Source organism: Rosa chinensis, chromosome 4, assembly GCF_002994745.2.
Source record: "Rosa chinensis cultivar Old Blush chromosome 4, RchiOBHm-V2, whole genome shotgun sequence".
NCBI classification, from domain to species: Eukaryota; Viridiplantae; Streptophyta; class Magnoliopsida; order Rosales; family Rosaceae; genus Rosa; species Rosa chinensis.
Genome location: NC_037091.1, coordinates 11,190,479 through 11,209,403, shown reverse-complemented (window position 1 = coordinate 11,209,403; position 18,925 = coordinate 11,190,479). Strand labels below are relative to the sequence as shown.

At 38.4% G+C, this 18,925-nt stretch overlaps 2 protein-coding genes across 2 annotated transcripts; one reads left to right on the top strand and one right to left on the bottom strand.

Moving 5' to 3' along the window:
- The first annotated feature begins 7,806 nt into the window (after positions 1 to 7,806).
- LOC112197123 lies at positions 7,807 to 12,229 on the top strand. The gene is made up of 7 exons (XM_024337696.2): positions 7,807 to 8,030; positions 8,558 to 9,131; positions 9,667 to 9,839; positions 9,991 to 10,075; positions 10,157 to 10,333; positions 11,305 to 11,477; positions 11,767 to 12,229. The coding sequence occupies exons 2-7, from the start codon at positions 8,685 to 8,687 to the stop codon at positions 11,819 to 11,821; spliced, it is 1,110 nt and encodes a 369-aa protein (XP_024193464.1). The 5' UTR covers positions 7,807 to 8,030; positions 8,558 to 8,684; the 3' UTR covers positions 11,822 to 12,229.
- A 204-nt stretch (positions 12,230 to 12,433) lies between these two features.
- On the bottom strand, positions 12,434 to 16,928 carry LOC112197122 (nuclear transport factor 2). The gene is made up of 10 exons (XM_024337693.2): positions 16,788 to 16,928; positions 16,569 to 16,669; positions 16,341 to 16,475; positions 15,181 to 15,487; positions 14,407 to 14,669; positions 14,140 to 14,314; positions 13,820 to 13,944; positions 13,668 to 13,733; positions 13,345 to 13,426; positions 12,434 to 12,846 (listed from the first exon to the last, which is right to left on the bottom strand). Exons 2-10 carry the CDS (start codon positions 16,605 to 16,607, stop codon positions 12,632 to 12,634), a joined length of 1,407 nt encoding a protein of 468 aa, XP_024193461.1. The 5' UTR covers positions 16,608 to 16,669; positions 16,788 to 16,928; the 3' UTR covers positions 12,434 to 12,631.
- Positions 16,929 to 18,925: the final 1,997 nt, after the last annotated feature.

The window sequence follows — 18,925 nt, the reverse complement described above, 5'->3', positions numbered from 1 at the left end:
GAAATTGAAGTGCGGAGAATACTCGATCTTCAGAACGTAGCAGACTTTATGCCTGATGCGTTTTCTGATATCGCTAAAGTGACAAGATCACATATACTTGCTGCAAACGTGCCTGCAAGGATTGATGTCCCTAAAAATCATGGACATGGCTCCACCCCTAGGGGTATTGGGCATGGCGCCTCCACCACTAATAGGGATGGTAATATGGCTTAGGCCTTGCTCCCAGCAAGGAAAAGTGGGAGGCCCAAAGGTTCGATGGATTCTCGCCCGAGAAAGAAAGAGAGTTTGGCATAGAAATATCTATTAATCATCGACATAAATAACCCGTCTCATGAAGATATTCCGGATTATGGTTATGTCGAAAAGACATCATTGGGGGACACTCCATTATTAGAACCAATTCCAGGGAATAGGGAGATCTCCATGAATTACACTAGTGTACATGAGACGTTGAATCGAGATTCTATTATCCTTGATGATGTGTTCCAATATTCTATTGCTCAAGGAATTATAGAACATGATGATATCAAACCTTGCTCTGTTGAGGAATGTCAACGAAGAGCAGACTGGTCTAAATGGAAAGATGCGATCCAGGTTGAATTGGATTCACTAACAAAGAGACAGGTATTTGGGCCTATAACGCTGACACCCCCAAGTATAAAGCCTGTTGGCCATATATGGGTCTTTGTTAGAAAGCATAATGAGAAAAATGAGGTTGTTAGATATAAAGCCCGCCTTGTGGCGCAAGGTATCTCATAACGCCCTGGAATCGACTATGAGGAGACATATTCTTCCGTAATGGATGTTATAACGTTCCGCTACCTTGTCAGTTTGGTAGTTTCCGAAAAACTTGACATGCAGCTTATGGATGTGGTTACAGCATATCTCTATGGGGATCTAGATTCAGAGATATATATGAAGGTTTCAGATGGACTTCAATTACCCAAGTCAAGTGACTCTAAACCACGGAGCGCATTTCAATAAGATTGAGACACTCACTATATGGATTGAAACAATCCGGATGGATGTGGTATAACCGTCTAAGTGACTACTTGATTGGGAAGGGATATGTCAACAATGAAATATGTCCATGCATGTTTATAAAGAGGACAAGTTCCGGATTTGCAATTGTAACAGTTTATGTCGATGACTTGAACCTAATTGGAACTCTAGATGAGTTAAAGGAAACTGCTAAGTACTTGAAATCTGAATTTGAGATGAAAGATCTTGGGAAAACACAGTTTTGCCTCGGACTAGAACTCGAGCACCGTAGTGATCGATGGGATTATGATCCATCAGTCAGCATACTCAAAAATTATTAAGGCGCTTTAATGAAGATAAAGAAAAGTCTGTGAGTACTCCCATGATCGGTCGTAGTCTTGAGCCTGAAAAAGATCCGTTTCATCCAAGGGATGAGGACGGAGACTTATTAGAGGCTGAAGTGCCCTATCTAAGTGCAATAGGCGCATTATTGTACTTAACTCAATGCACAAGACCGGACATCTCATTCGCAGTGAACTTGTTAGCTCGACACAGTTCTGCGCCAACACGCCTCCATTGGATTGGCATAAAGACAATCTTTTGATACTTGAGAGGTACGATTGATATGAGCTTGTTCTATCCCTACAGAGAGAAAAGAAATAACGGAAGTGTGGGATCGGACTCCACAAGGCAAAACGCCACCTTCCGCGCTCCTCCTCCCTTCCATCAAAATGACAACGATGCCTTGATGGGTTTTGCTGATGTAGGGTATCTCTCTGACCCTCACAAAGGTCGCTCCCAAACGGGTTATGTCTTTACTATGGGAATCACTTTGCTATTTGGGAGGTCTACAAAGCAGACCCTTGTTGCTACTTCCTCAAATCATGCAGAGATTATCGCTCTACATGAAGTCGTGCGAGAATGCATATGGCTAAGGTCTGTAGTTAGACACATTCGAGGAACTTGTGGTTTGAAGTCTACCACAGATGAACCTACATGCATGTATGAAGATAATGCAGCTTGTATTCAGCAAATGAAGTTAGGTTTTATCCAGGGCGACAACACCAAGCATATATCGCCTAAGTTCTTTTACAATCAACAACAACAAACACTTCTAAATATTGAAGTGAATCAAATCCGTTCAGAGGATAATGTAGCGGACTTGTTTACCAAGTCGTTACTTAAATCCACTTTTGAGAAACATGTGAAGAGCATTGGATTAAGAAAGTTATCCGAACTCCCATAATTGTAGAAATCAGGGGGAGACCTTGACATCAGGGGGAGGTATGATGTCTACATGTTCGATCTCGAAGAGTGAAGGACGTGTTGTGCTCTTTTTGCCCTTCGACCAGGGTTATTTTTGTCCCACAAGGTTTTTGTTACCTGACAAGGTTTTTAGTGAGGCAACGATCAAAACGTCATCACCAAATTTGAGCGGCACAAGGGGGAATGTGGAAGGATGTCTACTAGTCCACATTCACGCGCGTTGTGCTCTTTTTCTTCTTCGACCAATGTTGTTTTTTCCCACAGGGTTTTTATTACTTGGCAAGGTTTTTGACGAGGCAACTTAAAAGCGCATGGCAGAGGCAACACTATTGACATGGAATATCTAAGGGGAGTGTTGTAAATGATAATGACTATTCATGCAATAGGTATTGCGTAATGTATGCGATTGACAGACTCGTAATGTATGTGATTGACAGACTCGTAATGTATGCGATTGACATACTTGTAATGTGCGATTGATTAGTATAGATATTATGTATTGCCTTTTGCATACATGATGTAACCCTATATAAACCTCATGGTGAGATGAATACAATACAATTATCCAATTCTCTACAACAAAATGAAGATTAGGATTAAGGTATTACAAATGCGGTGAAGTCAACTCAAAGGTTATTTCTAGCTAGGTTGCAAGGAACCATCAACCATGAGTCCATGACATAACTCAACAGTTGGTGCAAAATAAACAAAAGATACGAAATCCGACATCAGAAAAAAAGATTCAACAATAGAAAGAATATACTTTGATAGTTTTTTTTTCTTTTCTTTTTCCTGAACAAGAGTATTTGAACGAGGAGGCAACCCAACAACCCAGGGACATTATAAATCATCCGTGTCCTTCAAGAACCCAACTCACATTTGAGTCCAGCACCAATTATCAAGTGAAAGCAGTCAAACTCTGTAGGCCCAAGGTTTCCACTTTGAAAGCCTGTAGACATATATTCGGCAATCAGGCTCATGATGATGCAGACTCTTAGGAACCTGACACCCTCACCAGCGTCACATGGCTCTTGTAGGACTCCAGTACTTAGCAACCTACTAACGAGAAAGACCTGTGAATGTTGGGGCTCGAACGTGGGTGGAGGTTTCACTCAAGCTAGTACCTTACTATCTCTGCCAACCCTTGTTGGCATACACTTGGGGTAGTTTGCTTCTGATAGTATTGAAGCCTTTTAGGTTAAAATGCTACATCTATCAGTATAAAAAAATGATAACATTAGGACAATATCAATACTATATGAAATTAGAAGTGAGGTAGGCGGATTCAATTGCACAACATATGGTGGTATCTTATTTTGGGGACTGAAACACATATGGTGCTCTTGGATTTTTTTTATTTGTTATTTATTTAGAAGAAACAAGAACACTTCATTAAGCCGGATGACAATATTACAAAGACACCTGTTACAAAGTGGCCCAGAGAAAAAAAGTTCTCTACTTTATGTACCCTCAAATACAAGGAATAAGAGCTGGGGAATTATGAACATTAAATTCTTAATTGGCCTTATAGTTATTCCTTGTAGTGGACCGTTTCCATTATTAAATAAAACAAAATAAATTAAAGGACTAATGTGCTCCCAATCCCAAGTCTGCTTTTCGGTGTTGCGGAATGGGAACCCTATTGGCCATATCACTCAGGGTAGAGGAATCCGACAAGGTTTTCCACTATCTCCGTATCTTTTTTTTGCTAATTGGAGAGGGTTTCTCAAGTTTACTAAGACAAGCAAAATTATCAGGGTTGTTGTCTGGTATTAAAGTTTCACCTTCTGCCCCACCAATATCCCATCTTCTCTATGCAGATGATAGCTTGCTTTTCTTGAATGCCACTTCTACTACACCACAAGTTCTGATGGATATTTTCAGCATTTATGAGGAAGTTTCAGGGCAACAGATCAATTACCAGAAGTCTGCCTTATCTTTCAGTCCTAATGTTGACTCGGTTTTTCAAGATTTCATCAGCTCCTGCTTAGAGATTCGTGTAGTTGATTGCCATGAGCGGTACCTGGGACTCCCCACTCTTGCAGGCAGAGGTAAAAGGACTCTGTTTAAATCTGTTAGGGACAGAATTTGGCACAAGTTAAATGGCTGGAAAGAGAAAAAACTCTCACAGGCTAGAAAGATGGTCCCCTTAAAATCAGTTGTTCAAGTATTACCCTCCTATTCTATAAGTGTTTTCCGCTTGCCTTTGTATCATTGCCACAATCTTTCAGGATTATCGGCTCGGTTTTTGTGGGGTCTTAAGAGAGGTAAGAAGGGATTGCACTGGTTGAAATGGAGTTCTCCTTGTCGAAATAAGAAGAAGGGCGGTTTGGGGTTTCGGGACTTTGTTGATTTTAACCAGGGGTTGCTTGCCAAGCAATGTTGGCTCTTGTTTTCTTCACCAGATTTATTGGTCTCCCAGATTTATAAATGCAGATATTTTCCCCATTCTTCCTTTTTAAATGCAAGGGTTGGGCTGTCTTGTTCACTGATTTGGAGGTCACTATTATGGGGTAGAACACTGCTGCTCTCTGGTTTGAGGTGGAGGATTGGTGATGGAACATCCATTATGATTTATTTTGATGCCTAGGTGCCAATTCCTTACTCTTTTCGCATTTCATCACCTCCAAACCTACTCTTCAATTGCCCTGTTTCTGATTAAATTTCAAATGGTACTTGGAACTTTGAACTTAGAACTTATTTTAGAATCATTTTGGGAGACGGAGGTGGCGGCTATTTGTTCCATTCCTTTGCCTATTACTCCTTGTCCAGATAAATTAATTTGGCACTATACTAACACGGGAGTTTATACTGTGAAGAGTGATTACCAGCTTTCTCAGAATATGAGGCTACGAAGTGGAGGTCATGAGGGGAGCTCTTCCGTTCAAGTGGATTTGATTTGGCAAGTTATGTGGAAATTGAAAATTCCAGAAGGAGCAAAAATCTTTCTTTGGAGGGTGCTTCATGAAATCTTGCCAACAACTTTCTCTCTTCCCCGTCGACATCTTCTTGGTTCTTCCATTTGCTCGAGATGCCAGGGACAAGAAGAGAGTATTCTACATGTCCTTTGGTCTTGTCCAAAAGCTAAAGAAGTTTGGAGGCTTACTCCTTTTAAGAGTGTAATGGGCTGTACGTGGATTGGAACCTTCACGGACTTGTTTAGACTTGCAATTTCAACTCTTACTTTGGTGATTCTAATTTGTAGAAGCATTTGGGAGGCTAGGAATGATGCAATTTTCACTTATAAACGGTTCAACCCTCATTTTCTATATGCCCATGCTTTAAAGTTTCAACAAGATTTCCAAGAGCAACAATTACAATCTTGTTGTTTTGTTAGAAGACCTACTGCCCAGGTTAGTTGGACACAACCTCCTTTTCCTTTTCTAAAACTGAATGTGGATGGTGCAATAAATTTTGAGCTTGATTTGCGGGGATTGGGAGCGGTCCTCCGTAATGAGAATGGTGATCTAATGCTAGCAGTTTCAAAGGGGATGAAGGGTGGTTTCTCTGTCAAAGCTACGGAGTTATATGCAGCAGTGTTGGGTTTTCAAACTATTATCTAGGTAGGTTTTCAATTGACAGATATCATTTTGGAAATGGATGCTTTGGGAGTAATCAATGCTTTGAATGCTACTGATGTTGATTTGTCGATTGAAGGTGCTTTGGTTGAAGAAGTGTGAAACCTTTTCCATTTCTTCTCTTCAGTAATTTGTACAAATAGCCCTAGGAAATGTAATCAGGCAGCGCATAGTTTAGCCAAAAAAACACTTTTGTTTCCTGCATTTCAAGTTTGGGTTGAGGAAGGGCCACAATGGCTCTCCAATGTACTTAGATTTGATGTAACTATCTAGATTGCTTATAAATGCAATTCACTTTCTCAAAAAAAAAAAAAAAAACACCAAAACCTAACCCTAGGGCACATGAAATCATCCATACCGCCTTTCACTGATCTAAAACCACCACCACGAGGCTTTGAACCAACCTCGTCGATCCCACCCGAAGAAAGCATAGCTGAATCAACAACCGCAAGAGTCGAACCCGCCCTCCACCACTATCACCGTCATCGTCTGTTTGTACTCAGCCCCCTCATTTAAAAGAGCAAGGGCAGTTGCCAAGTACAAGGTGTGATCCACAACCGTTGACATTGTTACGAAGGCTATTTGCCTATGAGGAAGAAAAAGAGACAAAAGAATGGGTACGAGAAGGAGGAGAGGTAGAGAGAAGGAGAGGAACTGTAAAGAAACAAAGCAGGTAGTCGAACACAGCTATACTTGAAAGAGTCGAGAGAGATCGAAAACTCTCGTATCAGAATAACTGCTCTTGGATTTATGCTTAAAGTTAATGGCTTAATTTTTTTTTTCCTTTTCTTTTTTGAGGAGGAAAGAAAGTTGCATCACACAATTGAGATAGTTACAACAAATATAAGTACATGGGAAAAACCATTGTGGTTCTTCCTCTACCCTAACTTGAAATGCAGGAAACAAAAGCGCGATCCTAACTAAAATATGCGCTGCCTAAATACATTTCCTAGAGGTAACTGTGAAGAAGAAGCGAAAATAAGGTCCTCGCTTCCTCTATCAATGCACTTTCCACCGCACAAAACAAGTTTCACACCATATAACAGTAGATAGAATACCCTGAGCATCCATCTCCAAAAAATTCTTTGAACTCCAACGAACAAAAAACATGCTCAAAAAGCGCCACAGTCCAAACACTTTAGTATCTTTGATTTTGTACCACCTCCATGAAACATCGATATATCATTTCACCATCGGTGAATCCATTTCAAGAGGTCTTGAAAAGGGCACCCAACTAGTACCAGCGACAATAAATCTACAGTAGTAGTAGCCAAATCCCAACAACTCCATTCATCAATTAAACTTGAATGATTGATTAGAAATAGCAACTGCACCCCAAGCTTGTTTGTAAAAGCAAATAAGGTTTTTTGGCCAAGTGGTTTTTGAGATTCTACCCGCGAAGGAAAATGAGTAGTGTGAAACTCAGAGAAAGTTGAGAAAAAAGGAGAGTTCATGGAACCCAACTTCGCAACAAAAACTGACATTCCTAAGAAGGAAGTAATGTGGGAGTCAAAATTCTGCAATATCGAGGGATGCCTAGTTTTCAAAGAACCGGACAGATTGTAAAAATCTTTCTATGACAAAATTGATGAGTTTAAGTGAACTCGATCCTCTCGTAAGACTAATCTCATATAGTGGTAGACTGGTCTATCGTTACATGAAACTAGTCTACCATAGATCAAATTTTTCTATACATCGTGTCGACTCATAGTCTCATATCCTGAATTTGATGACTATACTCGAAGAAAGGAGAAACACAAAGATGGTCTTATCAGCTATGACTGTATGACCTATCCGCTCAAATGCAAATATTAGAGGCCCATAGCCATGACTCATGATCAGCAAAGTTTTTGGCCTGTTGCTCAACTCATTTGGAATCATGACACCTTTCTTCCCGTGACCGTACACGTGGCACTTGCTGCTGTCTCTCCGAGACACCAACCAAAGAAGTTCCAAGGTTAATGTACTACTCAACGGCTAAGCTCACATATCTCTCCCCATCACGTCACATCCTTCAATGACAAATTCAACAACTAAACAAAAAGGCCAACCCCTACTCTGCAATGTCTGCTTAACCCAAAATCAAGCTCTTTCACTCTTCTTCTCTATACCTCTCAAATATTGAAGTACCTTCAAATACAATGTTCAGCTTAGCCTTCTTTCCTTACATGTAAAGGAAAGAAGGTAGCAAAGGCAATGAGACAGGTATGTACATATAATTGTTTAGTTTCATGTTCATTTTTCCAGAATTAGCAAAATCTTGAAACACTGTGACTATTCTCTGTTCTTGCTAATGCATAAAACCCAGTTATAATTTGATCCAAAGCATGTGACCCACTAGTTCTTTATCAGAAAAAGAAGCTTAATTTGCTCACAAGCTTTCTTATTTATGGAATAGGGATCACATGTTCATCATCCCCAGAGAAATGGGGTCACATGTTCTTGTTGCTTGTTTTGGATTAATAAAAAAATGAATGCAATATATAAATAATTGGGATTTTCCCAGATCCCAAATCATGTTCTTTCCAAAATCAAGCTAGTACAGCTCTGGCTGAGCTGTTGGCATTTGAAGTTGTAGATTGGATATTTATTTATCACCATAGGCAACTGTGATCTCTATCTGATTGTCAAAATGCCCAACCCAGATCCAGCTTCTAACAAGTTTGAAGTTTAATGGGAGGTTTTGGTTCTATTTAGTTTAAAAGATTTCACATAGTTAATTTCATTCACAGGTTTGAGGCACAAAGCTTTGCAATCTCATTTGGAACCCTATTCTGATCCAAAACTTCAGGCATCTGAGCTTTTCGGCGAGCCCCATCTGAAGGAAACTCAGAAGGACTAGTCTATAGTTCTTGTCAGATGGAAGAGCTTAAGAGTTCAGTGACACCAACACAGTCTTTAGATGACCAAAACGATTCAATGCTGCAGACAGCCCCATCTCTTTCGATATTTAACTCGGATGTTGATGAGTTTCGAGAATCAAATCAACAACTATTGGAGAGAACTATTACAATAGAAGATAGAATTGGAGGGACTCGTGACTTCAGATTTGGAGACAAGAGTATGGGATTCATTAAGGAGGAAGGTGAGGAGGAGGAAGAAGATCAAGTACAACCTCCCAGTCCTCCTATGTATCTTGCAACAGGGCTTGGGTTTGATACTGGTGGTTTTGGTTTTGATGGTGGTGATGATTTTCCTATGCCAGAAATTGATGAGAACGGCAATCCGGAAGAGTATTATAAGAAGATGGTTGATGAATATCCCTGCCACCCTTTGTTCCTTAGAAATTATGCTCAAGTTTTACAGGTATACTGTGCTTAAATTTGTGATTATCATATTGAATTGAAGGAGCTATGTTTAGCATTAAGGACATATAGAAGTGTATAACTGATACAGATACCAATTTTCAATTCTTAAAACTAGGATATACTGATGTGATATATTTCGATCCACTGATCAAAAAGCAATCACATGCCTAAATTCCCAGTTTCAGTAATTCAGTAGGTCAATCTGTATGCATCACAACCAGTGGTTGTGGCAGGCCGGGGAAGCATGTAGCCTAGGAGTGTTGCTGCTTCTGTTCTTTCCATTATCGTAGACTTGTTGGTGTTTTGGTGTGACTTTTGTTCAGGTTCCATTATTCCCCTTAAGTAGGGTTTAAGTTATTTTGGTTGAACAAATCCTTTGCCTCTATCACTACCAGGGAGCACACAAATTTTACCTGTGAACATGACTTATTATGATTTCCTGGGGAAGTTTTTTATTTACATACTAGACTGTAGTTTTTTGACTAAGTTTGGTTGCTAATTCGTGCATAATGTACTAATACTTCCAATGGCAGTCTAAGGGAGATTTACACGGTGCTGAAGACTACTATTTCCGCTCTACACAAGCGAATCCCGAAGATGGTGAGGTTTTAGTGCAGTATGCTAAACTGGTTTGGCAGCTCCGTCATGACCAAGATAGAGCCTTGAGTTACTTTGAACGTGCAGCTCAAGCTAGTCCTGATGATAGGTGATTGTTTCCTTCTTTCATTGCATCTCCAACAAAATGGAAATCTAAACAGACACCGACAGTTTTAGATAATTTATGAATTGGGTTAAATTCCAGGTTAGTTAATCCCAATATAAACTTGAAAAGTTAATCATTTCATTCGTGTTTCCAGTCATGTTCTTGCAGCATATGCTAGTTTCCTCTGGGAAATAGACGATGACCTGGAAGAAGACGAAGCAGGTCAAGATCAGATTCAGGTGATTTTTTGTTCTTTATGATGCCATTTGAGAATTCCTACATTGTTGTCTTCAATCTAATACATTTTTGAATAAATGCAGGTCAACAATGGTCAAAATATGAATAAACTTGAAAACAAAGACACCAATGAAGAAATCATAAGGGGGCACATTTCAACAGGGAATGAGATTGATGATGAGGAGAACTACAAGACCAGGATTCAAGAGAATCCCAAGAATGCTTTGCTTCTAAGAAACTACGCCGAGTTCTTGTGCCAGGTGAGATACGTGCATATTCACATCTGGGTTTCTCTTATGAACACTTCTGAAAAATATGGCTATTGTAGAACACAAATAAAAAGTAGATCCCATACACCTACATACAGTTTATTTTGCCTCAGATCTGAGTTATTATTTTTCAAAGTGATTTTCCCGGTTCTCCTCTTGGTTACAGTCCAAAAATTTCTTGGCATGAAAAGCAATAATGTTCACAGGGTTAGCTTGATATACTTTACATTTCACTTAGTATGTTTCTGCACTGTCCATAATATAGTAGTGGGTTGAATGCACATTTGCTTATTGAAACAGGAGCATGCAAAAACTTATCGACACTTCTGTGATTATTATGAACAACTTGCAAGTGTAAAGAACATTTCTTATCATTTACAGCAGACTTTTTAGTGCAGAAGCACCAAACATATAGTTTTTAATCTAGGTAGACCAGAATGAGAACATAGGTGGCTCATACTTTACTTTTCACCTGGTATGTTCCTGTACTGTCATAATACAATAGTGGGTTGAATGCACATTTGCTTATTGAAACAGGAGCATGCAAAAACTTATCGACACTTCTGTGATTATTGTAAACAACTTGTAAGTGTAAACAACATTTCTTATCATTTACAGCAGACTTGTGAGTGCAGAAGCACTAAACATATAGTTTTTAAGCTAGGTAGACCAGAACGAGACCATAGGTGGCTTATACTTTGTTGATATAAAGTTAGTTCCATGGAAGTGAGGACCTGCCAGGCGCATATGCAACTTTCTTAAGAACTTTGGTTACTAAACTAATGGAAATAGGCAGAGAGAGATTGGATTGAACCTTGCTTTCAGTTATTAATAAGCAGGAATCTTCTTTCCTCATCGTTCTTGATATATTTCATGTTTCATCTTGTGATTGGACATTGGATTTGCTGCATTGTTTTCTGTTTATTAGTCATATGGGGTAACATTATACTGATTGCCTACAGACCAAGGGAGACCTTCACAGCGCAGAGGAATACTATCTGCGTGCCACAGTAGCTGATCCTAATGATGGTGAGATCTTGGCACAGTATGCTCAACTGGTTTGGGAACTTCATCATGACAGTAAGAAAGCAACGTCTTACTTTGAGCGAGCAGTTGAAGCTACTGCTGAAGATAGGTACACATTTTTACATGATCATCAATATCTCACTCTGCATTTTGAAGAACAATTTCCCATATTCTCTCCGATATAAAAAGATTCTCCTTCAGATGTAACGTATGGCGTGTAATGGGCATATGGACAGTGATATACCTAGCGAGTTTTTTAAATGTAAATAATGATGATAGACCATCTTTAATCACCAAATAATCCACTAGAACAACATTTGATATGTGATAAACCTGTGATTTCATAGTGGTTTTAGTGACTAAATCACCTCTTCAATATTCTGTACTGTTGTGTTCAGCTATGTTCTTGGGGCGTATGCTCATTTTCTCTGGGAAAACGAAGAAGATGACTGACTATTGCGAGGATAGAGTAACAGAAGGGCATATATTCAACTTCATCTTGTACAAGGCGTAGCCATGAGAACTGCACATGCCTGAAATCCTGTCAGAGTGCAGGACTACAAAAACACTGGAAACCAGTTTCTGGTGCTTCATTGGGTCAGCAGCTGTAGATATACCTGTATTAGAAGTTTACAACTGATAAATTTGGTGGCCATAGAAGTTGGTCAAGTGAGCATTTTTTTTATGTTAAAATTGTTCTTTAAAGAAGCCACCATGTTTTTGGTCAATTGTATACGACCTGCACAGTTGCACCCAACTCTGTATGTAGGTTATGCTTGACCATAAAAACACAATGATATTGTGAAATTATGTATTCATGTATTGTAGGAACAAACTAATATTTTGGCCCTTTTTTCTTCCTGAGCTCTTGGTAGAATTTATTACTTGGTGCCAAAAACACAGCAATGCAACGCTTGTTTTGCATTTAAGTTGTTTCCCCCATCCTTCACAAACTGATGGTAGTCAAGCTCCAAATATGAGACATCAAGTAACTAAATGAAAGGATGTATCCACATTAACAAACTTAAACCAGCAAGGACACCACAAGATTTCAGTAGGAACACATGACCGCAAAATTCCAAAAAGATCACCTATTAAATTATGTCACCGGGTATTAAACAACCCCTTCTTTAGAAAAATATGATTCACATGCCCATCACATCTAAGCTAAGCAACTCTAGGAAATTCCATTATATAGTTCTTGAAATTAATAAAGGTTATCTGCTAACCCAAAATTTCCTTCTCTTCGTAAAATAATCTTAATTAGTACTCAGATGAATATTGCCCGTTTCTTGACGATTGGTAGCTTGGGTTTGCCCTGTCTTGTCGGCCACTTGGACGATAGAATCCATTTCCTCTTGGTCTGCCGTAGTCCTGGTCACCTCCATCGTAGCTTCCACTCCTCCCAAAATTCCGAGAGACAAAACGACCTCTTGGCACCTCTGATTGGTAGCTGCCCCTTCCTCTACCCCTTCCTCCTGTTCATAATTCAGTCACAATAATTACAACAAGAACTAAATTTTTATATGAAGTCCTGAATAGTAGAGAGAACAAACAGCAAAAGACCATAACATATTATCACAAACAAAGATCAAGTATCTTTTTCCAGGTGTGGTAACAAAATTACTATCTATTACACTAACTAGTCATACTGACAAAGGGTTTCAAAAGAAATCATCACCAGAGCTTCCTTATTATAACAATCTACACATAACACCCCAAAATCAAATGCAATGGCCCTCAGAATCACAATTAGGATATAGTGCAACAAAACATTGGCCCTGGTTGAATATAGATCCAACCCCCGAACCAAATGTAAAGGGTGGCTTGGTGTTACAACCAATCAGTGTGGCTACCTGAAGGCCACTGTGGTTGCGACAAATTAGTAATCCAGGAATTGTTAAACATCGCAAATTCCTGTCATCCAGACAGTAACAGTGGTATGATGGCATAGAATATTGGTAAAGGAAACTTACTTCCCATTCGAGAGGGAATGTGACTGTTTGGTCTCCGCTCTTCAATGTATACTTGTCGCCCAGCAATCTGAACACTACCGGCCTACAAAAGTGAACAAAAAAATCAAGATATTCAGTAAAGAGAGTGTCCTATCCAAACATGAGTAGTAACAACAAATTGGTATGGGTCGTAAGAATTTTGAAAAAGAATAAAACAAGAAGTTTTCCTCCATCTCCCCACCAAAATCCATTAAAATTAGATCAGCAAAGAAGAAAAGTCATTGTATAAATTCAATTTTTATAAATAGGGATACTAAATGGATCTTTTCCAGAGCATCTTCAACCTTGACAGCATTACGAACACCAGACATGTCTTCGAATTCAACAAATGCATAGCAAACACCAACATCCTGCAGAAGACTTGAATGTTTTAGCTTAATAAAGTGGGAAAGATAAATGATGATACAACTAGAGAGAGATAAGCTAAGAAATGTACCTTGCGACTCCTAATGACCACTCCTTCAGGCTGCTTGAGTTTTCCAAAATTAACAAATTCCTCCTCAACTTCAGATGGGTCCACGTTAGGTGGCAAGTTTCGTACATAGACGGACTTGATTTCATCTAAACAAATTATCGGAAAAAACAAGATATTATTAATATTGCTGTCAAAGGCCTAATTAAAAGGAAATTGTTTAAAGAACAAAGTATAGGAGCTTTTGACACCATGACAAAAGAATAGAGCAGTATTTCAAATAACTCATAGGGGCTGAACCACACAGCTCAATGATAACAATTGAAGGAAGCCAAGAGATTCACCTTCATCTTCTAGGGCAGAAACTTCATCTGCTGTCTCTGCTACAGGCCTTTCAACTGCATTGGACGATGCAATGGGCTGTGAAAAGTCATTCCAATCTGAAGCCGGTGGTGCACTCTTGTTAACTGAAGGCTGAGGAGCTACAGATGGTGCAGGTTGTCCTTTAGCAACGCGTAACTTCGAAAAAGAATCAAACAGGCAAATTGGGTCAAATACAAAAAATATGATATTTGAAAGACAAATTCTGGTTGAACAGGTTCAGTTCATACTATAGAGGCATAGGTCTGCTTCTGGGGCTCTCCAATAGGTTCCTCAACAGATGCAGGCAGCTGTTCTTGTACAACATTCACTGCACTTTGAAATGAACCGTTCGACAATTCTGCAGCAGGATCCTCCATGATATTCTCAGATTCAACAACCTGCTGCAACCGTTGCTCTGCATAGCCATAGTTGTCAACTGGACCATTTCCATTGACATCAGGCACCACATAGTCTCTGGTATGAGTTTCTCCACTCATCATATAATTAGCCACTGCAAAACCATGAGTTTAATAAAATGATCAGTAAATGGAAAACACTAGATTTCACATATGTTACAATGAAAGCTCATCTACCCATCACAAATCAAGTTGCTAAGAACCCGGGAAAAGGAAAAACAATGACATTTTAACCAAAAAATAGCTCCAAAGAGACCAAAAGAAAAAGGCATTGAGGGCATTTTCTTATGAGACCATAATGAAGTATGAACATGATTTTAAGTCAAGTTGCTATCACTACTTAATTATTGAACACAAAGTAGAAACCAAGAAGCAGAAGACCTTCCGTTGCTGATTATGGAATTGATCTCATTATGACTAATGTAAAGAGATACAAAAGTATAACCCCATACAAAATGCAGTAAATATACTCAAAAATTCCCTGACACTTGTTTAGTAAACAACCATAACCTTTCCCCACCTCTCACAAAAATATAAGCAAAAACTATAGTCCCGGCTGCCAATGGAATTCTAAAAATCAATGTAAAGCTTAATAAGTAAACAAACCTGGCTCAGGAATTGTAGTAGGGGCACTCAGTTTGGAGTCAAGAGTGCTATGGGCTAATAAGACTGCTGGATGCTGATGAACTTGATCCTCATCAATGAAGTGAAATATATCATTAAGTACAAAATAACCTTTCTCCTGAGGTGCAAGGAAAAAAGTCTGAACAAAGTTCCTCCTCCCCCCAAAATTTTTCAAATGCACAGAGCCAGAAACCATCACAAGAACACCTCCATTCCAAGATTCCAAAGAATGCGCTGTCTTGATTTCAACTCCAGAATACCCGAGTGACATAACAACTGTATGGATTTGCTGTTGTGTACAGAAAGAAAGGATTAAATGGCGTAAACAGAGAAGCAAAAATCTATATCAAGTAAAGGCCCTCAGCATCATTTTATAAACACCACATGATTAGAACAAACTAATGACTGTCAAAGCCTCAACCACCTTACAGATAAAGAGAAAAAGGAGCATTAACATTCTGCCATGTGTTAGTGCTAAAAGAGCTGCAGGACAATAACTAGCTGCCTAATAGAATTACAATAGGTCAGTCCTAAGTTGAATAAAAACCCAGACCAGCTACCAACAAAATATGTTGTTGTCCTTTATCATTGTCATAGTTTTTAACAACTAATAAGCGAACTTAGATATTTTAGTTATCAAAAGTTAAAACTAAAACCTGAACACAACCTATACCTCACAACAAACAAGCTTACTCTTTTTCCAATTTAGCCGCATAAAGTTGCAATGCAATGGGGTGAAGAATCCAAGCATGTGAAAAACAAAAACTTTACTACTTAGCCCACTCTCTGCGACTGCTAAAGTCACCTAAACTACACTGAAAACAACTGCATATCAAAGAAACCCAGCAAGTCATTTTCAACGACCGGTACATATATGAACCTCACCAAAACAAACAACAATTCTCATACATAAAATGACCGAAAAAGCCCACAAATTCATTTAACATCTTGCTTTAAATACATACACATAAACCCACATTCACCCAATTCAACCTTAAAACACATAATTCAGCTACTTCCTTGGCATTTTCAGATAAAGCCGTAAACTTTAACCCGAAACGATACTTCCTAGGTCTTTTTTTTTTTCAGATAAAGTTGCAAACTTTAACTCGAATTTAAACTAACAAAAGGCAAAAGAATACCAGCATTCCAGAGGCGGTGTCCCTGGTGTTGCCATCAATGCGAAGCATAGTGCTGGATTCAGAGTAGAATTGGTGCACATAGTCTGGCTGCTGCTGAAGCACTTGATAGTACTGCCCCACAAAGTAAGTCCCAACCTAAACCACACAAGCACCAAAGACGTGAACTTTCATTTCAACACACCATCTGTAATAGAACAGAGAGAGCAGCAGAGTCTATAGAGCATGAACCTGAGCAGCAGTGACGGGAATGGTGAAGGGAGTGGCCATGTTTCTAAACCTCCAAAACCCACAAAATCAAAAACCCTAGATCTGCAAATGCCCCCTCAAATCTGCACCAAAACCCCAAAAAGATAAGATTTTTACGGAAATGGGATACATGGAAATAATGGGTCGTTGAGATAGAGAGTGAGAAATGGCGAGAGAGTGAGGAGAGATTGAAGCAGAGACCTTGAGATAGATTTGGGGGAGAGGGATCGAATTTTCTCCACTGGTTGTTTTGGGTTTTGAGTTTTTGGTGGTGCTTTGCGGCTCTTTGTTCGTAGCCGTCACACCACGGATATGGGTGACACACCACTCCATGGGTACACTTTAAATATGGACTTTGGAAAAATTATTATATCAAAATTCAAATAGAAAGGGCCCTTTTTCTTTTGGTCTTTACTGAGTTTTACTTTGCTATTCTGTGCTATTTATTGTACGCTGAATACTCACTCAGAGCCTCTCTAACAGACTACTTATTTCAAAATAAATTTAATATTTAATTAATTTTAGGCTAAAATTCTACTCCAGCATAATACCTAAACAAAAGTTAAATTTAAAAGAAAATTTAACTAAAACCTAAATTTAACTTGAAATTTAGGTATTCTGCTGGAGCATAACTCAATAGAGCATAACTCAATAGGTTACTAGTTATATTTCACTTTTAGCTATTTTTAACTATGAATATAAGTATCACTGTTGGAGATGCTCTCATCTAATCCATATTTATGGTCTGTTCTTTTTCTTTTTTTTTTTGAAATATATGGTCTGTTCTTTATAACTTGTTAATTTAAACATAATTCTATACTTCAGAACTTGTATGGTATTTTGAAATATCTAATCGATAATTGGTGAAATAATATATGTATAAAAAAAAAATAGAGATACTCGCATTGAACTAAATTGGAAATGGGTTCTACGGGCATCTCCAACAGACTAGTTAAATTCAAATTTGAGCTATATATAACTATTTTTAAAGTAAAATTCAACTCTAACAGACTAGCTATTGCTAAGTTAAATTTAGCTTTAGCTATATTTAGCTAGAGAATCATGCATAGCTAAAGCAAAAGTTATATTCATCTCTCCTCTTTTGTCCACATGTCAGTTTATGATTGGATAAAATATAGTATATTATTTATAAATAGCTACTACTACTGGAGCAACATTGTTAAATCAATAGCTATATTTCACAATTTTAGCTATATTTAACTATAAAATAATTCATACTATTGGAGATGCTCTTAGGGTTAGTCAAAATCATGGAGGAGAGTTTGAGAATTAATTGAAGATTAGGTTCGGTCAGGGATTCAATCCCACACAATTGGAAATATGTTTGTCTGACATTATTCTATATTTTTTGTTATGTAATTAATGTGATACTATCATTGAAACGGTTCATATATCAGACAACTCTTTAAAGATCATGCAATCATATACTAGATAGCTCAATTGAAGATTGTGCAATCAATCAATATTGCAGTTGGGTTCTAAATATCTAATTATGAAATTATAAACTTTGCATTCCGTCTATCACTTTGGTGTATGCCGTTAATCCCTCCGTCAAGCAGGATCACATAATGTGTCATGTGCCATTTTCCAAGGGTATTTTCATCTTATTGGAATCGAAGATGTCAAAACCCTTTCGATAGAAGAGGGAAAAAATTGGTACTGTTCTTCTCAAACCATACGCCAAACAGGGAAACGATCATGTCAAAACCCAACTCTGTCTTACAATTGGTTCTATGAGATTATGAGAAAACTAGGGTTTACTCAAACCATACCGCATAGTGAGATTCAATCTGCGAATTTTACAAATAGCTCGAGTGATGATGGCGAATTATTGGAAGTATTTCAGGTTTGATGGAGAAGCACCTTGTATGGATGGTAAGTGATTTTGCATCTCCCATTACTAAGAAATAAGCCCAGAAATATTTCTCTCTAGAAATTGGTAGCAGCTTATATATATATATATCTCTCTCTCTCTATATATGATGATTATGATTAGGGGTTTACCGATTCTTTTGTTCTAGGTTGTTTTCACACACTGGCTCGATCTCCTGGTCAAGAGAGAGCCTCTCTTGATTTTATGCTTTGGTGTTAATGTTTTCAGTTCTTTGGTCTTTTGGGTGTGTTTGTATCAATGTGTTGTGGTTTTAGCTATTCATTTGTGATTGCATTCAAAGCTTTGTCTTCAATAACAAAAATCAACAAGGGAAGTTTAAGAAAGAAAGAAAAACAGAGTCTTTATGTCTGTAAAGAAAAAAAAAAGAGTCTTTATGTCTGTACTATAGCCAAAAACCCCATTTTGCTATCTTATAATGGTAAGG